The following is a 24248-nucleotide window of genomic DNA, read 5'->3' as shown; positions in this document are numbered from 1 at the left end:
ATTTGATATTTTCAATCAGCGCCAATGATATTGTTTTTTGTAGTTTACATTATCGGTTCTCAAACTTTTGGTGTTTTGGATCCCGTGAAGAGGCTGGCTAGGTAATCTCAATTTTGAATTACCGCCTGGTTTTACATTGCTGCCGTTGTCAAACTATATTAATGCCGTTATTGCTCTTTGGACAGTTACAAAATTACCAAGTCAGTATTTTGATAAATAAACGAATTGCTAGCGGGTCCCCTAGGCTTCTCTCACAGAGCTCTGAGACTCCGTATTGAGCACTTTGAGAAACATATGGTTTATATTACTTTACGCATGTACTCCACGTTTACTTCATCAATGACCATAAGATATAGTGTACTGGTTGTACAGCAATAGCCCATTGACAGTTGCTGGCCACGGAACCGCGAAATATTACAAACCCTACTTACTTTACTTACCAATAAATGGAAATGATGTTTTTTAAGTAGAAAAATTAAATATATCATGAGATTATTTATCATATAACGAAATACACTTGGCTTGAAAGATATATTTCAGTGCAGAAAAATTAAAATTATTACGTCTGTGAATATTTAGAATATGACGGTCGGATTGACACTATTACCATTTTTTAAAATGATTAACCTATTTCGTATTACGAACATTAAATGACACACATATTAAATATGTCAGATAATAGGTTAAATAATAGATTTTTGTATTGTCTCAAGGGAGCGCAATTTATATAGTCATTTTAAGATATTTTATTCCAATTCTGGCCGTTTCAAGCTGGATTTTTATAAAACGCGATCTGAAAACGTTTATTAGATTGGTCACGGTCGTATGGTTGATAAATGAAATAGCTTTTCGTCATATATCTAAAAAGTCAAAAATTTATTCTTATTTTAATGTATTCGAATTTTTTTTTTTTTGCATATTTTATATATATAATATATCCGGAGAAAGGTATCGGTAAAATACGACATTGGAAATTTTGTTACCGGCATATTATTATTTCTCTGCAATAACTCACTAATATCCGTTATTATAACTATTTTGTTCATTTTATTTCCAACTTGAACTTGGTTACCAATACGTCGAGTAAGTGCACTCGTGATAATATGCCAAATTAACATTTTGTGTGAGATTACTTAATTTATATCTTACATCAAAGCTCGTTTTAACGACGTGAATTTTGTTTTACGTATTAATCTATTTCGTTAGACGGTAATAACATTATTCTAAAAGGTATCGAACTATATATATATATATATAAGAGGAATGTAGTGGATTTCAGAATTAGTGCACTTGACAATTTGTCTTGTTTTCATGAAAAGATTCCGTGGCTCGTATTCCTAGAATACTATGATTTTCGATTTCTGGGGAAGAAATCAAGTCTGGATCCAAATTTTGTGGACCGAAATGGAATAATAGTCGAGAAATAGAAATGAAATTTTATTCCCCAAACCTTTCTATTATGACTGGTCGGTGTGCATCACGATGATGGTTTTGGTTTCCACTCCAATCAAAGTCATTATGACTCACTTTTGTACCAAAGTTGATTACTTTGTTTAGACACTTGTTCTTGTTATACAGCAAATTGCCCGCTTCCAGTATTTTTACCTTTATATATATATTTTTTTTAAATTTACATAACTTTTATACATTTTTACAGCATAAAACGTGTGTAAAACCAAATAGACGTCGAGATTTACCATAAAAAAAAAACTGTTATGACTTCAATAATTGGAATCAGATTGACTTTGGTTGTTGCTGTACTTCTGTGTATGCTCCTGAGCTATCGATCTCATGCTCAATTGATCGAAATAAAGCACACGAAGTCGTAAGTAACATGTTACTGTTTCGTATATATGCTAAATAATGTTGTTCATAAATTAAATTAGGAATATTCACTAAAAACATACTTAAAATGGTGGAAACGTTCTACACGGATCTGACGGACATTCGTATTTGTAATTGAAATCGGTTCTACAATAAGTTAACTATCCTGCCATTTTGTAATGAATTAAACGGTTATATCTTTTATTTTTTTCCAAGTTACTTCCTTTGATTTCTTTTTTATGTAAAATTAACCTAATTGAGTTAATTTGATAGCGTTTTATTAATTTTTATTTTTGGCTAAATTTGCACATTACGGGATTCAAAATTTCAGATGCTTGAACACACCAGAATCTGTTAATTGTAATAAAATTACTCCGTCAGCATTTTATTTTATACAAAGTTATTCCTCGCTCAAATCGCCAAATTTATTGTTCAAAATTTTAGATCTTCCGCTTGCGTGTCCGGAGAAAGTATCAAATTGAACTCCACGCTCAAAGTTCAAGGAACCAGTTGCATATCCAGAAAAAGACATTGCAAATCCATTAAAGTGGATGTTTCTCTTGGGAATGTTTCTGAGCGGATCGAAATATGCCTTGGCACCAGGCTGAACCAAGTGTGCAAATTCAGATAAACGCAAAATAATGTTTCTGTGATTCAATTACATAGCCTTGCAATTCTATTTTACTGTTTATTTATAATTTATTCTTTAATAATAATTTTTTTCCTCCTTGACTTTGGCAATCATGTGATCAACAAACAGCACTCGCAGTATATATGATATATGTAAACAAATATATGTATATGATATCTAAACAAATTTGTATCGTTTGTCGAAGATTTTGTAGTACGTATACCAGGTTAGAGTTAGGCCATAATTTTATTACGATTTTCCTTATTTTAGTTCTATTACTTCGATTTAGGCTTTACATTTAGGAATATATCTGGTCACATAGGAAAAACCTAATTCGATCTAAAAACCTATAGCGCAGTATTTACCAACCTCTGGGTCGCGACCCAAAACTGGGTCGCCTGAAAATCTTTTTGGGTCTCTTGTGTTTTCATCCCAAATCTAAAAGTTATTGATTCTACATTTTAGTAAATTTTATTGATTCTTTCATATTTGGTATTTAAGTTTTGCTTAAAAATATTTGTATACATGAAAAGGAACACAGGATAAAAAACTTGTTGATGGCAAACCAGCGAACCTTCCTCATTTTGAAGTAATTTCTGGGAAAATAATTGTTTATGTAAAAATGACTGTTTCAAGATTTAAGTAATATAATTTTTCGACCATAAAAGCCCTACATTACTATTTGAGCATATTTTGGGTCGCGAGACCAAACCATTTTTTTTTTCTTCCAAATTCGGATCGCTTGAGAAGAATGGTTGGGAACCACTGCTCAAGTATATAGTTAATCAGGCAATTGTTCCATCAGTCTGATTTTATAACCCTGAAAATATCATATTCATATTTGTGTCATTCGATATTTCCTAACTAACGACAGTAGAACTATCATATCATTAATTACATTTAGACTGCGATATCACGTGACCTTTATAGCGTTGTCACTAAAAAAAATTGTTACGTTCTTAGGCTTTATCAATTTACTTTTTTCAATGTAGAAGCTTGTTGCAATTTTCTCTATTATTTTTTTTGCTGATGATATATACTAGAATAAAGATGATGTATTAAGCTATGTGTGTACCGGTGTACAGTATTTTACACACCATAAGACGCACAGTGTTATGAGACGCACCGTCATTAAATTGCCTGGATTGAAGGTTGTATCCGTACTTATAAGGCTCACTGGAAAGTATTCCTGAAGTATGTGAACCAACATGGCAGATACCGGAACGTAGTATGTGTACCAGATTAGGGTTAGGTCATAATTTCATGTACAAATACTACGGGAGTCACTTGGCTAGTCCCCGAATTCGTAATAAAACTAAAGTAAGGAAAATTGGAATAAAATTATGTCTACCCACGGAAATATATCACTCAGCCGGCATTTGTACTGGTTTTTGAGTGTGGGCAATAAGGCATAAAACTTAGTTGCACCACGCTCGCGTGGTAGTTGGTTGAATATCGGTAAAGTCGGTTGGCGTATTATCGGTACTGACGTCGGTAATTAGCTTCGCCAGAAAAGTAAGTGAGTAGTAAGGCGCGCGACCGATTTTTGAGAAAAAGGGGATTTAAAGTGCGCCTTATGATCCGTAAAATAATAGTTTCTTTTCAAAATAGTTATCTTCTTCGCCTTGATAACTGAAAGCAGCTTAATTAGGTGTTTTTTGCATCTTTTATAAACGAGTCTCTAATCAGGGACATCGATGACGGTATAGGAATGTTTCCGGTAGATTGAAGGCCTTGCGTTTGCAACACTGTTAAACTAAAGTTAAAACATTCAATATCGCAGTGATCACAATACAAGCCACTTTGTAGAAGATAATGGTCGAATATTTTGTAGAAAGCTCCGACACTGATGCAAAATGTGAGATTTGAGAAAACATCCCGCCACGTTTTAATACAAGAGAGCTGTGCTCAAATATATGGACACGTTAACAAGAGCGAAGCAGTATTTACCTTTGACGCCACCGGTACCCACAAAAAATTCCGAGTTTCGCGTAGAAATAATTTACAGAATCAAACCGGACAGCCAGTGTTCCCATGGATAAAATAATACAGCGAAATTTTAGACGAAATATCAGATTTCGTGCGAAATTTAGAAATAAATAAAAGTAATAGCCTTCTGGCAAAAAAATCAATCTTTACTCACTGAAAATTTCAAAGCAATTGGTCCAGTATTCGAAGAGAAAAGCGATTTTTTAATGATAATGACGAAAGAAAATAACAATAACAACAAAATTTTGAAACGATCGTTATGGCCACTAAACGTGTCCAATAAGAAATTAGTAATTATACTGTTAGGGATGATTTGAAAATTTAAATTTCCAGCGCAGTCCGTATTTTTTACCCTAACCCTAATTGGATAATTACTATTTTATTATTTTGATCGGCGATGAGGGTGTTTTGGGCGTAGGCTTTCTACATAAGATTCTAATTGTTTAAAGCCAGATGCTCACCACCTTTACCAGGGTGTAATAAATTGCGAACCGGAAAGATTCCGCCATGGTCGAAATTAGGGTACTCCCGAGGTATGTGAACCAAGATGGCGGACACCGGAATGTAGTATGTGTACCAGGTTAGGGTTGGGCCATTATTTTATTCCAATTTTTCTTATTTTAGTTTTATTCCGAGTTCGGGCACTAGCCAAGTGACTCCGTAGTATTTGTACCTGAAATTACGGCCTAACCCTAACCTGATATCGCCATCTTGGTTCACATACTTCTCGAGTACCAAATTGGCATCTTCTGACATTTCAGTGAAAAAGTGGAAGGCTCGATAAACTAGAAAAAATAAATTATGAAAACATCTGATATATTTAACCCTTTCACTAATTTTCAGATTGAAAATCTATTTCGAGTATGTAATATAGATGGCCACACTTTGACAATGCTACGCATTGGACACGAATAGTCGTTCGCGGTTAAATAAATACGTATATTTCAAATTGTCAGTGCATTGGCCCCAAGGCACGACGTTTCGCTTAAGCGGGACTCGACAATTAATAAACTTTTCACGGTGTTAAAGTATTATCGGTATTTCCAGAAACTCATTTATTTAAATTAACAGCACGGTGTTTAAAAACGCCAACTTCCAGGCATTACCAATATATTTTTGAAGACAATAGACAATAAAAAGGCATTTTAAGAGTAATTTATACGACCGTAATAAAACCATTGCGGGTTGGAAAATAAGATTTTTCTTTTTACAGTTTGGTCCATAGAAAAACACCTGATAGACTTACGTTGTACTGTATTTTTATCTTCGTTGCGTGCTTAATCTTGGATAAAACAAATATGCATGGGTATTATGTGATTCACGTCATTTTGAGATAAAATTATACGATAATTTATTGGATTAATATTATTAGAATCATAGGAAGCTTTGGAATACGCGAATAATGACTCATTTTTAATGCATTCGTCATTTGCGAACGTCTAATTCTTAATGCATTTGAAGAAATGCCAAGTGTATGTTACTTGTGTGGCCAATTCTGGCAAAGATAATTAATACTGGGAAGGATTCGTACATCATTTATTGACATTCGATTATAGAGGTAGATTGGATGAAATATTAAATGCGGCTTTTACCAACGGGGTCAGGGTAAACAATTTATAACTCTTTGGCAGAATATTTATACTGTGTTTTATAAGTCTTGATTCGATTGCTGAATATACCGAGTTTTCACCCATTTGTATTATTGGGTCTAGTCAAAGCAAAATCATAATGAAATTTTGATTGCCATTATTTTTTTTATTATTTACGTCTCATTTAGATTTATAAAAGGATCATTTCTATGTCGATAAAAAATTGAAGTTTTTTTTAAACACATCAACCGCTAAAATGGGAAATATTGAATAGGAGTCTTCTATTTGATTAGGATAACGCTCTGTTTACAATTAGAAATAAATACAACATGCATAATTGCATCGAATAAATGACTAAACTAATCCCTAAAATACCAACTTTTTCGAAACTTATCAAATAATTAGGAAAATTGAGTCAGATTTGAGGGGGAATGAAAAAGGAAAATAAATACACCTTTTGTGCGTTCATAATCCCCATTTTACACTCATTAGTTGACTTTTATTCAGGCCAAATATACTCCATCGGGAGAGCAGCATGCGTCACTCCAAGAAAAAGTGTTGCAAAGAGTTGTTCTCTCGTTTTGTTTTGTTCAATCTTTTGTCTGTTAGTCATTTCAATTCTTTCATTTCAACTTGGCAAGCGTACTGGTATCAGTGAAGGATATTTTGAAATTTAATAACTATTTCTTGGAATATACATCTAAAATGAAACGAAGAAAAATTGAGGCAGACAATGAAATTGTAACATCCAATGCCTTGTCGATGTAAAGGAACGGCATCCGCGAAATTGAACTTTAATTGTAATACAATTATCTTAAATTATAACTTAAGCCTAGCCTACGTAACAAGTAGCACATATGTAGTAGATGAATAGCCTATTATATGTTAAGTACTTACTGCTGAGATGATGGATACTTTGGGCATGAATATGGCCCTCAGGGCACAATTTTAACGCCACCGAATTCGAGTTACATCACGCTCGCATGGTAGTTGGTTGGGTTATCGGAAAAGTCGGTTGGTGTGTTATCGGTACTGACGTCGGGAATTAGCTTCGCCAGGAAAGATTGGGTCGTTATTGATAACTTTGTTACCTAGTCTATGCAAGCGAATTGCGGTAAATGCAAAACAACAGTTATGTCAATTTATACTATATACTTCTCTTTCTTGAATGAGTATGAGTAACTATTAAATTTCAGTTTGAGTGTGTGTGTGTGTTGAGTTGTTTGAAGAGAAAGAAAAACATTTGTTTAGTAAATAAAGTAGTTCATTGTTGACATACCACGAAATTTGACCAAATGTGTTCAGATTTAGTGAAAGTAATGCGCCTATACTCGATAGAATTGCTGAAAAGACTTCTGTATTTATTTACGGCCTGATGCAACTTTACAACTGCAACTAGTACAGCAAGACAAAAGTTTTTGAATAAATTAGGTAAAACGTTTTTGTTTAAATTACATAACATGCATTATGAGAAAAGCAGGTCTGCACAAAAGTTTAACGGCATACCAATTGAAGAAGTATATAGTAATGATACATGTTGAGGAGAATTTCGAGAACTTAGCATTGCGAAAGTACCAGCAGTAAAAATACAATTTTTCACAAGATTACTATTTTCTAATTTTTGGTAACACGGGACAAGTTCCAATAACGTTTAATGCAAGAAAAAAGCGTAGAACCAAACATTGTTAACCTATTTATTATTATCAAAAATAACCCGATTTCAGATGTTTGCCAGTTTGCATTTTGGAGCTTTCGGAACGGAACGATGTTGAGTCTCTTAAATTTATAATAAAATTTAACGTTGAGTATATCAAGCATGATCAATCGTTTCCTGTGTATTAATAAACAAAATATGGAATTCACAACTTTACAGCGACAGTTATAACGTGCCACCTTTCTTCTAAAACTCCTTCCACTTTTAGTTGAAGGCTCGGAATCATGATTTCAGAAGAGTTATATAAAATTAATGTACAACCTACTAAAATGTATAACTATCTTTTTTGCAGATAATATACGTTTTAATTTTTTTATATATATATTTTTAAATTGAAGTGTAATGTCGTTCTTTCGAGGAATATGTTTATTATTAATGTCATGTTGTGGAATTGTTACGTCAGGTGAGAATGTTTTTATGTTAACAATAAATCTAGCGATAATATGGACCCTAATACAGTCCTGATAAAAATACAGTTATTATGATAAAAGAAAATATTTAAATTTTACGTCATTTGTTTTTACATTATAATAAACGATACATTAGTTTTGTTATATAAATGATGGCTCAATAAACTATAATTTCAAAATGACCCAAAATTACCAAGATTTTATCGCAATTTTGTACTATTTGATGTTTAGAGTCAATCGGTGAAATGCTAAGAAAATTAAAAATTAATCATTTTTATACGTTTATTCTTTTTGTTCGAATCTATCAACGGTTTTCAAATATACTATTTCGGCCTAATTTTTACTTTTATTTATCGTCAAAGGCTACATAGAAATACCAGAAACGATAATATAATTTAGACAAATCACTGGTAGTCTGACTTACAAGCGAATCTTACTGATATATACCAATTCAATATTATAATGTGATATACAACCAGGGAATCGCCTTTGTGTGTTATTTTCTGAGGTCAGATTGTGGATTGTTTTGAAGTTAGTTTAAATAAAGCATGAAAATTTTGTAAAAAAACAATCAAATTTTACATTCAATACCATAAGATAGACCATAATCTAATCAGATTTAATGATTTATCAGAAAGATCGATCTCTTCGAAAACCGGTCATGCGAATATGCACTTTTATCATTGGCGGACTGGTGCGAATAAATCATCATTGACCATGCATGATCTACCAATATTTGAATAAAAAAATTCGGAGAAGAAAAATAAATTAAATTATCTCAATTATTTTATTCATGTTTAGTTATCGTCATTCCGCGACCAATTCTCGATGTCGCTGACGTCACATCCTATTCTATTACGCTAAATTGGACTTTGCCGATCAACGAACTTTTTGATGAATTTGTAGTTGAGGTGAGAATGAGTATCTTAAGTATACTAAAAGGAGTATTTTACTTCTTTTTATGTATACAATATTAAGTCAATTTTTCCTCACCATTAAACCTATTTCTCTTTCATCTTCTATTATACGTTTTTAAAGCACGATTACTTTTATCAAAACTCCTGAAGTGAGTTGGGCAGTTAAAATATACTAATTAATCGAACAATGTTGATTTGCTTCTGAGTGTCGATATGTCTTTTTAGATTTCTCCCGAAGAAGGAGATGTTTTAGATTTTGAGCCAAAAGAAATGAAGAGAAGTTTTATTAATCTAGCACCTGGAACTTTATATACATTCACGGTGCGCACAGTGCGACAAGAAACATTCAGCGACACATCTGTATTGTTGCAAGATACGGGTAAGAAAGCGTTTAATTATATATTTCCTTCTTTTCTGCCTAATGTAGGACGAACGTGTCAAACAGATTATAAAAAGGACCTAACCACATCAATAAAATTAACGTCACTTGCCGTAAATAGGCATTTTTAATGTGATCTCGACTGAACTCTGAACCGAACCAAATTATCGCAAATTATCATGTAATTATAATTAAGGTTCATACAAGTATTTTGCAATCCTTACATGGACCGTTTATGGTTAGTCTATGGATTAAATAATACATGCTAAGTAGCTCTAATTAGAGTAATCTATGTAAAACCACGATATATTTATTATATTTCGGTGCTTGAATGATAAGTATTAGAGCGGATGACTTGTTTCTGGCCATGTTTGTATAAATTGGTAAAAGAGCTTTATACAACACTTTGTGTTTGACGTTTGACACTTTTCCGTCGAATTTATATTTCTAGTAGGTAATACCCCGTGGTTTAGGAGAGTTTATTATTGCTTAGTGCTAGTCTGGCACGGTGCAAGAACCAGGCTTTAAGCAACCCAGCCCACTCTAGTCATATTTCATGTTCCATACGTCATACATTACAAATATAACGCTTGAAATACGAAAAAAAAAATCATTTTTCCACCATCAAACCATCAAAACCTTTTAGTAAGCGTGGGAAATTGCGAATCTGCGGTGCCGTTAGTTCACCACAATTTGCTTCAGGGCGATGAAAAACAACTCAAAACGACATTATTTTCTACAAATGCAATTTAATGATAAAAATCATCAAATATACGTGTAAAATATAATTTCAAGTGGCTGTACAACACGCTTTATAATAGTTGAGGTACAAGCTCATCACCACACTTGAACCGAAGCACGAAATAATTTTATTTGAATTTCTATCGTAGACACCATAGATTTGATGTCGTTAAAGATGATTAGAGATCTACGACAACCTATTGTACAAATGCAATTCTTTGAGATAAAATTAAAATATTTCTTTGCCAATTTATTCAAACTCAACCCAAAACTGATGAAATAATTTCAGCTGAGATCTAATATGAATATGTATAATGTAAGAACGATCTCCCGATTAATAATTATCCCATGGTGTGTATCGGGAATTGTATAGCGATTTTTATAGTCGTCTGATATCAATACAAAACTCATATTTAAATCAGCCGACCCTTTAAAAACATTTGTTTTTTGATTAACATCATCTGTGGACTACTCCGTCCAATTTCATTACAACACTATTATTTTTTGTTGATATTTACAAAATTGACACGAATTATTATTTCTGAATCGATAAAATTCTCATTAGAAAACTGAATCGCGAACTTCGACATTCCATCTGGATTATGTTGCTATACACAGAATATGAGATGAAAAGTGTTGTGGGGAATTTTCATTCGTTTAATTTCTCAACAACGTTTGATTGTAAATTGATACTCTAACACGAAGCGAAAGTATGAAAATACTGTCCAATTATCCACAATTAAGTTTGAATTTTCTTCCTGATATGTCGTAATTGTCATATCAATTTCATTAAATTAATTTCATATCGTAATATTGCCATGATATTATCCTACTTTGCATAGCATGAGTTTGCTGCCGTCAGCTTGGAAAGATGTAATTATTGTTCTAGTGGATTTCACTTGTTTTTAAAAAATGGAGTTTAGTCTAAAATTTCGCGTTTTACGCCAGTATTTCACTTTTGCATTCCAAACAAAGAAACAAATACTGTTTCTAGAAAACAGGTTTTTTTATATTATCATTTCTTATTCAATTTATCGTAATCTGGTAGAATATGTGGGCAGAGTGATTAAGCCTGGTACCTTCCACATTTCTGCAACAGTTCAATCACTCTCCCATCATTCCCAATAATCGGGAAAAATTAGTCAGATTTTTTGCACATTTTCAATAAAAATATCTTATTTTTAGTACCCCTCCCTCCCAACGAACTCGAACTTCGAAGCTTCGACACTTTGGTTCTTGTACTCGGAGGTCCGTACTTTCAAGATACCGAATTCACTGTTGACACCCACGGGGTCGAAGCAACTTGGGGGGAGCCAGCGGATGGAATATCGGAATGTTATCACGCGGAAATTTTCGATGAGGATGGCCTACAGGCAATTCCAGGAGGAGAAGGCGAGGTAAAGTGTTGATAAACTAAAAATTCAGCGAAGAAATTGATATAAATATGCTTCGTAGTGCATGATAGCAATTTTTTCAATGAGCTTGAAAGTGGAGAATGGAAAAATCCAGTGCAAAATATATCCAATATTATAAAGGATGTGTGGATCATTCTAAACTAATTCACTTCTCAAATTTGTATAAAAATTGAATTCAGTTTTTCTATTTCTGCGATGCATTTTAGTTGCAAATTGGCCTCACTCGCCAAATACCACGGTTGTATACTAGAAGCGAAGCTACCTTTTAAAAATCATTTTCGTCGTCGAATATATTGAAATTACACAGTGAAATGGAATTGTATACTGAAAGCATCCGTGGAATGCGAATGGAGTATAACTTGTCTAAAACGTGCCATTTAAAGGGACCAAGTAAAAATTCAACAGCTATTTCGGTTACATTAAATTTAATTTGACGAATCCCACAATCTAAACACCGTAATTTGAATAGTTTTATAGTCAAAATTTTAATCTGAACAACAAGTAGTAATTAGACTGTCTCATATTCTCTAGCCAGTCACTGTAGGATATAAACATATATACTAGCTAACAAAAGAGCAATGCTCAAATATATAGACACGAAAGCCAAAAATAATTTGTATTAAATCGTTCACAGTATCGGTAGTCTGACTACCAGATCACTGGGATGTGATCATGTAATCACGGAACCACGGCACGTAATTTTTAATTTTGATGACGTCATCTCACAAAACTTCGAAGTGAGAAAAGAATCCCATATGGAGCCCAATTTTTTTTTTTTTTAATGAGTAACAGTAATAGCCTTCTGGTGACAATAACAAGTTTCAACCACTGGAAATTCCAGAGATTAGTCCATATTTAAGGATAAAAGCAATGTTTCACAACATTAACATAATAAGAAAACGATCTATAGGTCCACTCTGTGTCCAATTATTATTACACATCGGCGGATGCTTCTACATAGCCACGTGTCGGAGTAAAAGCGGTGGGAATGTATAAAGACAGACGTTAAGAGCCAGTCAGACCAGCCAGATCAGTCGATCTGTTTTCTCTTTGTGAGGGAGTCTAGCTTCGAAATCGGTTGGTTTATAAAAACCTTGAGTAATTGTTTTATTACCGTAATTAGCACAATTATACACAGATACAAGAATGATATATAAATAGAAGCGTGGTATGTCTACAGATAATACTAGATAAAATTGGAGAATATGTAAAGTGCTTGTTTTCATACTAGTGTATATAGGCAATAAGTTAATAACGTAAAATCGAGATATCAAATTACTGAATGGCTTAGTTGCGATTACATGACACATAGAAATACTTGTATTTTTAACATTCCATCTGTGCGCGTCATAACCGTTACGTTCAAATTTTATCCAAAAGCTAAAAATGAAGTTTTTTTTTTCATTTCAGGTCGACAGAGGCGATACTTTGAGACAATTCGTAAACTTAACACCAGGAAAGAATTACAAAGTTACGGTATATTCTTCAACTTGCGGAGAAGGCCATTTAGGAGAACTGAGGTACAGTATTTACCGTTAAATACTTTGTCAGATTAAGTCAATCCTAAACAAGTTTAAATGACGTCATTTGATCAGGATTATTCAAAATAAAATTCTAGTAATAGCTGAGTACAGATTAACACTTAATACCTTAAAGTTATAAACAAGCAATTAAAATGGACAAAAATATTTAATTTGTTTATATGGCATACCACATAAGGTTTTTACACCTCATAATATAGCCTAAAGCAAACTGCACATCATATCAAGTACCTGCAAAAATATTTACTGAAATTTGCCGAACATTATTATCCATCACAAGAACCAAATATTCAATGACTATTTAAATAATATCGGGGGTTGCTCAAAATTTTATCATTTTATTTACTCCAAAATTCAATAATATTTTACTTATTGTTCTCGCTGTATAGGAGTGATGGAATCTCATCGGAAATTCGACTTCCGCCTGCAGATCCTCCAACGATCATTGTAGAAGAAGTGACAACTACTACATCAGAATTAAGATGGGATAAAGAAAAAATTGAAGGATTTTACGACGATTTTGAGGTAACTTCGTTACATTTTAAAAAATGGGTTATTACCTTGGAAAACCAGATATTTATTGTCATCAGAAATTGTTGATATGGATAAAATTTTTAATGATGATAGGCTACTAACCAACCTACACTTACTTAGATAATTTTCCGTTTCTAAGCCTAAATTAAATTCGCGATAGCACACTTTCCGTTCTGTTTGATTATTCCTCGCGATTATTTTGTAAACTGTAGGTATTATTTCTCTTACTTAGGTTGTTCAAGTTGGCGATTCACCCAGCAGTATTGTCATCGATGATCCTGCATCTCGTACAACTCTTGGTAGAAATTTATCAAATTTAATACCGTGTTCAAAATATGAAGTTGATGTCTATACTTTACTCGACGGACAAAGAAGTAAAAATGGACAACGGGCAATTGTTGAAACACGTACGTACATCTGAGAAAAATATGACATAGATTTTCTTGTCCACAGAGAAATAGAGAACAGTGGATCTAAAAGAGTGGCTCTCAACCGCGGTTTCGCGCACCCTGGGGTTCCGAAAGTTCCCATTCAAATCAGAGAGTCCATACCAGAGGTGGGCAAAGTTTTCGGACCAGGGGCCAAAAATTTTGCCCATCTAGACTGGCGGGCCATTTAAGGTATGAAGTGAAAGGTATTTTTATGGACAATATTTACAGTGTTACAAATACAAAAGTGGAAAACGATAGGCCTCGTGTCAAAACCCAATTCAATCGCAATCCCAACAAATTTCTTGAGCTATTTTTTGCTGAAGACAGCAAAATTCGATTTTAGTTTGGTTGTGACAGCATCAGGCGTGCCAGATTGAATTATCCGATGGGTCGGATTAGGCCCGCGGGCCATAGTTTGCACACGTAGTTTGCTTTATACTCTAATTTAGACATAAAAGATGATTAAGCAACGACACAGGGGTTCATGAAGCCTGTGGAATGGTACATTGGGGGTATGTTACCTCAAAATTTTATAAACCACTGCTTTGGAATAAGATAATCCGGGTATAATATAATGCATAGAAATGCAGCAAATGCACTTAGTTCTATTGATTTAAAAATACATGGGGGAACACAATCAATGTGATTTTTCTGATGCTTCCGCCTTTTGCTTGCGCAAAAATTTCTTTAAATTAGGGTTTGAATCAAGTTTTTGGTTTAGACTGCGGCTCAGCAGAATGCTGTACCTAGAACAATAGATATTGTAGTTGGTTACATAGTACGAAGCAAACACATTCGATTGTAAACTGTGCATATTTACAATTTTTGTGACATAATAGTTCGTATAGTATTAGGCAAACACAATCAGTTGTACACGTAATACCGGTAAAGTAGAGATAAAGTAAAGTACCTTTACAATATAAATTTTGTGACGAAGTCAATTCTCAATGAATTTTAACCAGGTTTGTTGTGTTTTTAATCAGTAACTGTTTAAGTATTTTGACTTCATTTAATACATCTGTGAGAGCCAAAACACTATATGGTATCGATAAATTTCCTTTGAAACTCCAAAATGTTTTCACCCTACCCTATATATCTGCATATATGTAATTTTTCCGAGATATAATTCATTCGTTTCATTGCATTCTTTGTTTCTAGTTCCGAATGATCCAATAGACCTTGTTCTCGTCGACTTCACTGAATCATCTGCAACTTTGGAATGGCGCCAGCCTATTGGTTCAACTTTATTTGGTTACATTATTCAAACGACACCACCGCCAGAAAAACCGCTTCGGACAAATGGTTAGTTAATGATTATTCCTTGTGGTTTTATTTTTGGTTATGAAAGTGGTTATAACTTCGTAATGGTACTGATTTAATGAAAGATTTAATCAAAGAAATAGTATCGCATGTGGCCAATTATATATATATATATTCCGAATGCTGTCAATATTTCATTGCGACTGTAAATTTAGATTTTGGCTAAACAATGATCTGAAAAGCATGGAAAATAGAGGAGAGTGCTTCAGTATCGCAAAGAAGGGGGAGAAGCTTGCCTCAAAATATCCGTGATTAATTGAATGATAATGTGTCAGGAAATAAATTTGCTTTACGCTACTATTTTGGATTTGAATTCCATCGAACGGTACAAAATATTGCAGTGTAGTTTATGTAAGGTTTATAGTACGACTGTGATTCCATATGGGTTGCTTTTCAGTTTTTGATTTTAATATATCCGACTATTAACCGGAGAGAATTTATCTTGGAAAAAAGTAATATCGAAAATATTCTATATGGTTCTGATGTCTTTTTAACAAATAAGTATTTTTAAAATAATACTGTCATGCGGACTTGTAATTTATCGGAAATATGTCTTACATTCTAACTAAACGGTAGAACACTTGGGAGGGCTCACATTTATTTATGTTATTTCTTATTTCAGAAACAAGTATTACACTTGAAGGATTGCTTCCTGGAATCCAATACAAAATTGAAGTAAAATCGGTTTGTCAACTGACGGAACAAACCCTGAGTACTGGAACGACAACAACTATGACAACAAGTGAGCCAATGGCTATTAAATAAGTTTTATGATAGCCAAAATGTATTTAATTAGTATATATGTATAACTTATAAACCCAACACATTTGACGTTTGAATGAAAACTTGTTCACCAAATGGTACCAAGCACTAATGTGAACAAGAGCGCAATACTCAAATATATTAGCATGAAGGCCTATGAAGTAGTATCGGTATCAAATATTTTACAGAATCGGAAGTGTTTCCGACTTCTGCTGACCACCAGATCGCCAATGCAATTGCGGAACCGCCACGCGGTGCGCAATTTTAAATTTTGTTGACTTTATCACACTAAAGTAAGTGAAAAAAAAGCCCACAAAAATTTTCTCCATAGCGGTCTAGCGACAAGAACAATCTTTAATCACTGAAAATTTCAAAGCAATTGGTCTAGTAATTGAGGATAAAAACAACAACAACAAAATACTAACAACAACATAAAAAAGAAAACGATCCATATTAAAGAAAAAGGCTTTACGTATATGGCAATTGATAGAAAGTGTAATGAATCTCGGCGAATACTTTGAACCGCAATTAAATATTACTCTCTGCGCAGTGCAGAGTGAATTTGGTTTCATACATTTTGTACAATTACGTGTAGCTCGTCGTGGTCATGACGACATTAATAGATCATTAACTTCTTTTGGTAAGAGCAACCATATGTAGTCATGTTTTAAATGATCTATTACTCTAAATTGTTTTTAATTTTCACTTAAATGAACTTTTCATAAAAATGAAGGTATAGTGGTTCTCCCGTAGTGTGTGTACCATGTTAGGGTTATGCCATAATTTTATTCCTATTTTAATTATTTTAGTTCTAAAACGAGTTCGAGGAGTGTCAGTGTTAGCCAAGTAAATATGCCCCATGCCCATAGGTTTCAATCCCTTTACACAACTTGATGCAGAGTAGGCGAACAAAATTAGTTACCTCTATATTGGTACACACACTTCTGAAGCGCCATATATTTATATTCAATCTGACATTTTGCATTCAGACAGTTCTACTTTAATATATATATATTAAACTTGGAAACAATGTCTAAAAGAGAATGACGCTACAAGTACCTTAAAATTGATATTTATCTATATATAAATTATGCATTCAGAGCCACTTCCTCCTGTCGTAACAACATCCGAATGTACTTACATTGGTTCTGATGACGAAACTAAATCTTTATATGAACTTGTACCTTGGGAAGCTCCTGACCCTTCGAGAATAAATTTGACCTGGTCAAAACCAACTTCCGGGTCGTGGGATAACTTCCTGGTTGATTACTCACCCTATGAGTTTGAGCAAGGTCTTTCATCACCGAGTGCTCCGATGATACTCGGGAATGATGTAATCAGAACAGAGGTTTGGACTTTAATTTTTTTATTGAATACAATTTAGCTGGGTCAAACAAACAAATACATACTGCTTTTGAGAAAAAAAAAATTTTTTCTCACTTTTGTTACAAATTGTACAAAATAGAAACATTCAAATTTTATTTTGTACTTTATAATACAGCAAGAAGAATATTTATTCAAATATATAGAAGTGAAAATATCTTTTTTTTAGTCTAAAGAAGTTTGACTATGATCTAACGAAAGCTATCAAATACACTTGCTATTTCGTGGAAAGAGATTATGTTATTTTTATTCATCACTTTGTTATTCTTATTCATCACTTTGATACTATCTCGTTGGAGTATCCTTGTGGCAAAGGCCACATACGAATCTGAAGTAGACATAGAGAAATGACTTGTAGTTCAATATCAACATCCTAATACTTTCCATACATACAATTAATTTGAAAAATAGTAAAGTGATCCGTCTAAGTGCAATCTGATATATATAAAGTTTCTTTCAATGAATTTGGGAAAACTTATTTAAACTTGCTTCGAGTTGTAATTTGGGACGTCATACCGCCGGATGAGAACAGAACAGGCCTAAGTCACAATTTTAAGTTTTGAGAAAAACGCAAAAAACAATTTGGAATTTTTTTTCTTTTCGGATTTCTAGATATCCCCACTTAGTAAAGTTCTGAGCTCTGGTTATTTGAATGTGGATGAGAATATCTTTGTAATCAATATTTTTTGGCCCTTCAGCTTCAATTCCTACCTGCTTTTTTTACCCCCATAATGGATTTTGGCCCATTCTGTTCTCAACAACTTATGAAATTTTTTGTATGGGATGCAAGGTAAAACGAGGTGACTTAGGCCTAGGTTGCATTGAACAAAATTTTGCACATTTGATTTCTGATGTTCATGTCCATCATATTGGAACTTAGGACTATCTTTTTCCACTATTTTGGGCTTTTGAGCCATGCTCTACAAGGTGGTAGTCTTGAAATCCTGAATTTCTCAATAATAAAAATTTTAGCTGGACTTAGGCACATTCTGTTCTCAAATATTTTAGTCCCAAGTCCAGCTAAAATTTTTATCATTGAAAAATTCAGGATTTCAAGACCACCACCTTGTAGAGCATGGCTCAAAACCTCAAAATACTGAAAAAAGTCAATCTTCCAAATATGTGACTTAGGCCCCTTCTGTTCTCATTCGGCAATACATTCCGTTGTTCTGGTTGACATTTATCTTTGTTCTAATTAGCATGTAATCACCTGCAAATATGTAACCAGATGTTTTTATGGCGCTATCACAAACGCATTTAGGCATACTTCGCAATGCAGTAGAGAATTTAAAAATAACTAACCTGTGTGTAATAACTATTATGTGCGTGTCAAAATAACAATTGAATCTAATCATCTTTACTTCGTGACATCATGGGCAAACAAAATTTTACCAGAACTTTATTGGAAGCTTTCGAAGTATGTTTACCAGGTTAGGGTTAGGCCCTAATTTTATTCCGATTTTCATTATTTTAGTTTTATTACGGGTTCGGGTACTGTCTGTGTTAGCCAAGTGAATATACCCCGCCCCGCCCACTTGATGTGAAGTAAACGAAAAAAAATAGTTATTTCTATATGGGTACACTTGTACACATACTTCTGCAACGCCATTTTTTGAATGTGTGATAACCCGTTTTAAATACTTTTCGAATTCTTTTTTCAACCCTTAATAACGATTAGCTGTTTGAATATCGGTTCGTGGTTCATGTAAGAGATAATGTTAGTAAAGTTTCTGATGATTCCTATGATTTTCTCAGACAAGACTTCTCACTTCAAATTATTGTTGCACTATATATACGACTTACTATTTATTATATTGGTGTTTCTAACTGTGCAAAATTGGTTACAGATAAACATACCGGTATCAGGCAGAGTCATCACTGCATCTATAAGAACAATAAGTAACAATGTGGTGAGCGAACCCGTTGTCAAGTCAATATTTTGTGGTAAGTTTGCATTGGTAACCATGTTAAAATTATCCTATGAGCGACTTGTTTCCTAAGTGGCATCATTTGGTGGTCTTTCCAGACATCTTTACATGCACTGGCGCAGCCAGGGGGAGGGAGGGTTGGGTGCTATTGAATTTTGCTAATATCGCCGATTGTTTCCGTCAGCGTGACATATTAATTAGGCCGTAAACACCTGTATGTTGGTATTTATTCTCCTCAAATGGCATTGTTCCACGACAACAATGATAATTACTTTATTTTTGTACTCAAAGAAAATTGTAAATCCAGTGAAAATTATCATACAAAGGATAAATAAAGGAGTGAATCCGAGACACAAGGTTTTTGATTGAAAAGCGGCAATATAAAATACTAAAAATAAAACCGTAAACAATATAAGTTTTGTTGTAGGAGTCCCGCGACAGATTGAAGAAGCTTCTCTAGACATTGTAAATCGCAAAATGTCGTGTTTCTACGGCACACATTATGTTTGGTCGGCGTTGGGAACCGTCACTAAAATCGAAACTACTTTAGATTGCCTCAAAACTTTTCGTGTTAGCATTATACAAGGCACGACTTCCCCCCCCCCCCGCTTGTGATGATATATACGATGATTAATTCGAAGTATATTCAATCAAGTTTTATATTATAAAAATAAATTTTTCTTCGTGATATTTTATAGCAGATATTTTATATTTTCGAATTCGCGAAATGGCAAAAATACGAATCAAAACCAGATATAATCGCACAGTGTACCACACATTTTTATGCCCGCCGATTGCCGTGGTATTTTAGAGTAATGATGCTTTAATTCTGTTGACGCAACCGCAGGTCAAATTGGAGGCAATTAAACTAATAAAGCAAGACATTTTAAATAGGATTTCGAGGCGATGAAAATGTATATTTGATATATTAATATATATACTTCATATGTATATTTATCGTACTAAATTATATAGTACTCTATGGGATTTTATATCAGATCTTAAGATTTTTCGGCGGTAACGAATTCGCAAGATTGCAAAAATATGTATCAAAACTAAATACAATCAGGCAGTTTATCTCATATTTTTATGTCCACAGATTGTCGTGGTGTTTAAGAGCAGTAATGTTTTTATTTTAACATAAGAACCCGCAACCGCGAGTTCCGTTGGACACAATTAAATTAATATAGAAGTACATTTTAGGTTCTCGTAGTTGTCATGGATTGAATATTTTACGCGACAAAAAAAGTTATTATACGCTTAAAAAGTCAGCCTTTTTTAACGAGCTCGTAATCGCGGCGACTGTATCGGAGGAGAATGGGAATTTCCGATTTTAAAACCCGCCATTTTAAAAATCCTGGCTGCACGCCTGTGTAACGTGCTTAACAAAGTTTAAAAATAATTTGTTATTTATATATATTTCAGGAGGTCCTGACGGCGAGTCATCTCTGAGGTGTCGAAGTATTTTACTCTATTGGACAATCAAAATAACGCCGATAGAGAATGCCACAAAATTACTGGTTGAAATACCAAGTTATCCCATGTAAGATTTCAAAATGTAAAGCAATTTATATTTCATAAAAAAAATCTAGAAAAACACGGATCAAATGATTAAAAACGGTCGTTCAAGTATTCCAGCTTGGAGAAATGATTTACAATGTACTCTAGTCATTGTTTACGTATAAGACGTTCTTTTTCTATTTTAACATCATTTTGCATTTCGAAATATTCATTTTATAAAAAAGAGAATTGTTAAACTTATTACATAGAAGAAAATAGTGGACTTAAAAAATGAGGAAAAAATTTGTAAGGCAAATATACAAAGTTTTATAGATTTGAAATTGCTATTGCAGGTGGCGAAATTCGTATGGTGTTTCACTTTATATTTGTTATTTTTTTTCAGATACAATGCAACGGTTTTTATGGGCGATTCAAATGAAGTGTTGATGTTTTATAATCATACATTTACTATTCGAAATCCTTGCGATAAAGGACCGGCATCGCGGATCACCGTCTTCCCACAGTGTCCTTCCATACTTCCGTTCTGTCCAACAATAACAAGAAGACTTTGCAGTAAGATTACGTTTTTTTCCGCATCCACATTTTATAAACATTGTTTTGCTGTTACGATCATGCACATTAAACTCGGATCATTTATATTCGAGTAGTTTGTCAAAACATTGAATAAATTAAAGAGGAAAGCAAATTTTCTACAACAAGAAAAAAAGGACTGACAATTAGAACAACATCATAATAACAAAACTATCATTAGGTGCATTTCGTGTCCAATATTTGATAAATAATAGGCGAAAATGTATGAAAATGTATGAAATACAACCCGCTGTTTTTTCCTAATTTTTCATGTACTCAAAAGTCACAATGTTTGCTTTCGGGATGAATATACTAAGTATATTCTAATCTATGAAGTGACTGGTGTGAATTATTAAAAAATAAATTGCCTAAACTTATTACTTTACATTGATTGAGTGTGACCCCAGCAACTAATCTGCAGATTGTGCGAATTTCATTTTTAACATTTTGAAAAATTTCACTTTTAACAATCCCACTTAAGTTACAATTAAATGCACCTCCACTGACGTAACAAACTAATAAAATTTAGCAAGCATTTCCATACAAGACCACCTAATGATAGTTTTCTGGCCTTCAATTTTTTTCTACATGGAAACAAATACGATAAGAGGGTATTTTGCGAATTCAAACTGACAATTCTGATCTGAATCTTTTTTTCTGCAGCCAATCGACGAGGCCATGTTGAGGACTTGGTAATTCCTGACGCATGTTGCAACAGTAAATTGTACAATACCGACGTAAGTGATAAACTTATAATATCTAACTTAAATTTTAATAAGATACTATCCATAGAACCAGGGTTCCGCCCATAGACTTCTATGATTCTACTCAGCAACCCTTTGAAACAATCTACATTGAACAGTATTACTTGTACTTGTACAACTTTTTTAGAATGAGGTATGCTGCCACAGCAAACTATTGAAAAAATTTGAAAGATCTACAGAAGAATGCTGCGTAACAAGATGGTACAACAGAAAAACACAAAAATGTTGTGAAACAAATCCTTTAACAAAATATCATGTAGTTAAAAATGGTGCTTGCTAGTCGCCAATGCCACAATGTTTTTATTTATTTACCCAATACCACTGATGCCAGATTTGGGCGGAATTTTCATGTGTAGAGTTACGTTTATTTCTCAGCGCTAGCGAACTGGGGTTTTCAGGCAAACACCCCTTTATGTTAAAAATGGCTTCAAGCTATCTAGAAAGAATGGACCTATCAATTATCATAACTGACCGCTTTTCTCGCCTTAGAAAGCGTGAATTATGGATATATAAATGAAGGAAGACAGTAGTTATTCTCTATATTTTTTTTGTATTTGTGCTATCGATTGGGTTTCTACAGGACTAAATACTTATCCCTTTTCTATGCTTTTGTGTGGGTGAATCCGCGCATATAATGCAAAGATACTGTAGCAAAAGTGAAGAGCAACTATCCTAAGTGATTCAAGAGTCTTGCTGGTGGCTGCACACCAACAGCAAACAATTGTACTTTCTTGCTTTATGACATGGACAACATTCAAAAAATTTCAATCTGTTGCGCCAAATATGGTATCTGATTATTTATCAATAACACATGGTCTATCATGCTTGTATTGACGATATCTAAGAAATTTATGTATATTTATTTTAATTTGTGTATCTATGAATCATGTGTTCACATGCTGTGGTTTTTTAAAATTAGTTTCAATAAATGAGCAATGAGAAATATACACAGCTTGCATGTGCAAATGGATTTTTCCCGATCCTGGACCATAGGAAATGTTTTCCTTTGATTTGAGTGTTTTCGCGGTTGATATGTTCATAATCATCATATTATTTGAACTATTTTATCACTTAATTTTGATTACAACTACCGGTAGGAAAAATGATTATCGTGTCATTTGAATCGTATCTAAATTTTGGAAACTCAACTAAAAACGGACAGGGACAAGCAAAACCCCGAAGACGAGCAAATGTTTACCACTATTCCAGAAAATTTGTCTGAATATAGTGTCTGAACGAATGATAAGCTTTCAATTGTTACGTCACCATTGATATCTTGCTGATTAACCAATGTTGCGGAAGGAAACAGAGAAGTCGATGCTCGGGTAAACGTTCATAGAGATTATCGCCACCTGTAGTATTAGTTTTAGACTCAAAGAGTCAAATTAATGAAATGAATCAATTATTAAAGGAATAGGATTTTGGTATTATTCCGAAACAACAAAAATAAGACACACGATTGCGAGCCACAGCGTTCAGTTCCGTTCAGGTCGAATGTTGAATTAGTTGAAACACGGAGTCGTTGGTGAACACAATATTGTGTTAAAACAGATGACCCAGGGCTAGGATAGTCCTCAAGCAGCTGCGCAAGTCTCCATGTGCGAGCTAATGGACAATAAGTAAACTTATCAGCGCAATCCAGACATGTTGAAACTTCCGCATACGGACGGCTGTTTTGAATACAAAAGAAACATAGACCAAAGTTTTCTTGTGCATGCAGTTTCAAAACGCCGTCGAATTAGTAACACTCAAATTCAAATTACCTCGAAAAACAATGTTCCTCTATTATGAACAATGTATTTACCGCGCATTGCAAACTTTTAGTCTTCCGCTGTTCTTTTAGTCAGTTAATACAGCTAAGATGACTAAGTTTCCATTGTTAAAT

General features: G+C 33.6%; 1 protein-coding gene and 1 long non-coding RNA gene across 2 annotated transcripts; both read left to right on the top strand.

The window, feature by feature from the left end:
- Positions 1-1322: 1322 nt before the first annotated feature.
- Positions 1323-3521, top strand: LOC120329513 (uncharacterized). Its single transcript, XR_005567749.2, has 2 exons — positions 1323-1825; positions 2269-3521. It is a non-coding gene; the product is annotated as an uncharacterized LOC120329513 (long non-coding RNA).
- A 4516-nt stretch (positions 3522-8037) lies between these two features.
- Positions 8038-23310, top strand: LOC120329464 (fibronectin-like). The gene is made up of 15 exons (XM_039396104.2): positions 8038-8150; positions 8959-9068; positions 9300-9453; positions 11380-11591; positions 13020-13129; positions 13540-13675; positions 13917-14091; positions 15274-15417; positions 16058-16177; positions 17298-17545; positions 19428-19524; positions 20934-21051; positions 21412-21581; positions 22263-22336; positions 22491-23310. The coding sequence occupies exons 1-15, from the start codon at positions 8090-8092 to the stop codon at positions 22641-22643; spliced, it is 2082 nt and encodes a 693-aa protein (XP_039252038.2). The 5' UTR covers positions 8038-8089; the 3' UTR covers positions 22644-23310.
- The last annotated feature ends 938 nt before the right edge of the window (positions 23311-24248 follow it).

Source organism: Styela clava, chromosome 12, assembly GCF_964204865.1.
Source record: "Styela clava chromosome 12, kaStyClav1.hap1.2, whole genome shotgun sequence".
Lineage (NCBI taxonomy): Eukaryota > Metazoa > Chordata > Ascidiacea > Stolidobranchia > Styelidae > Styela > Styela clava.
Note: the sequence above shows the minus strand (reverse complement) of the source record. Positions and strands in the feature narration are given on the sequence as shown.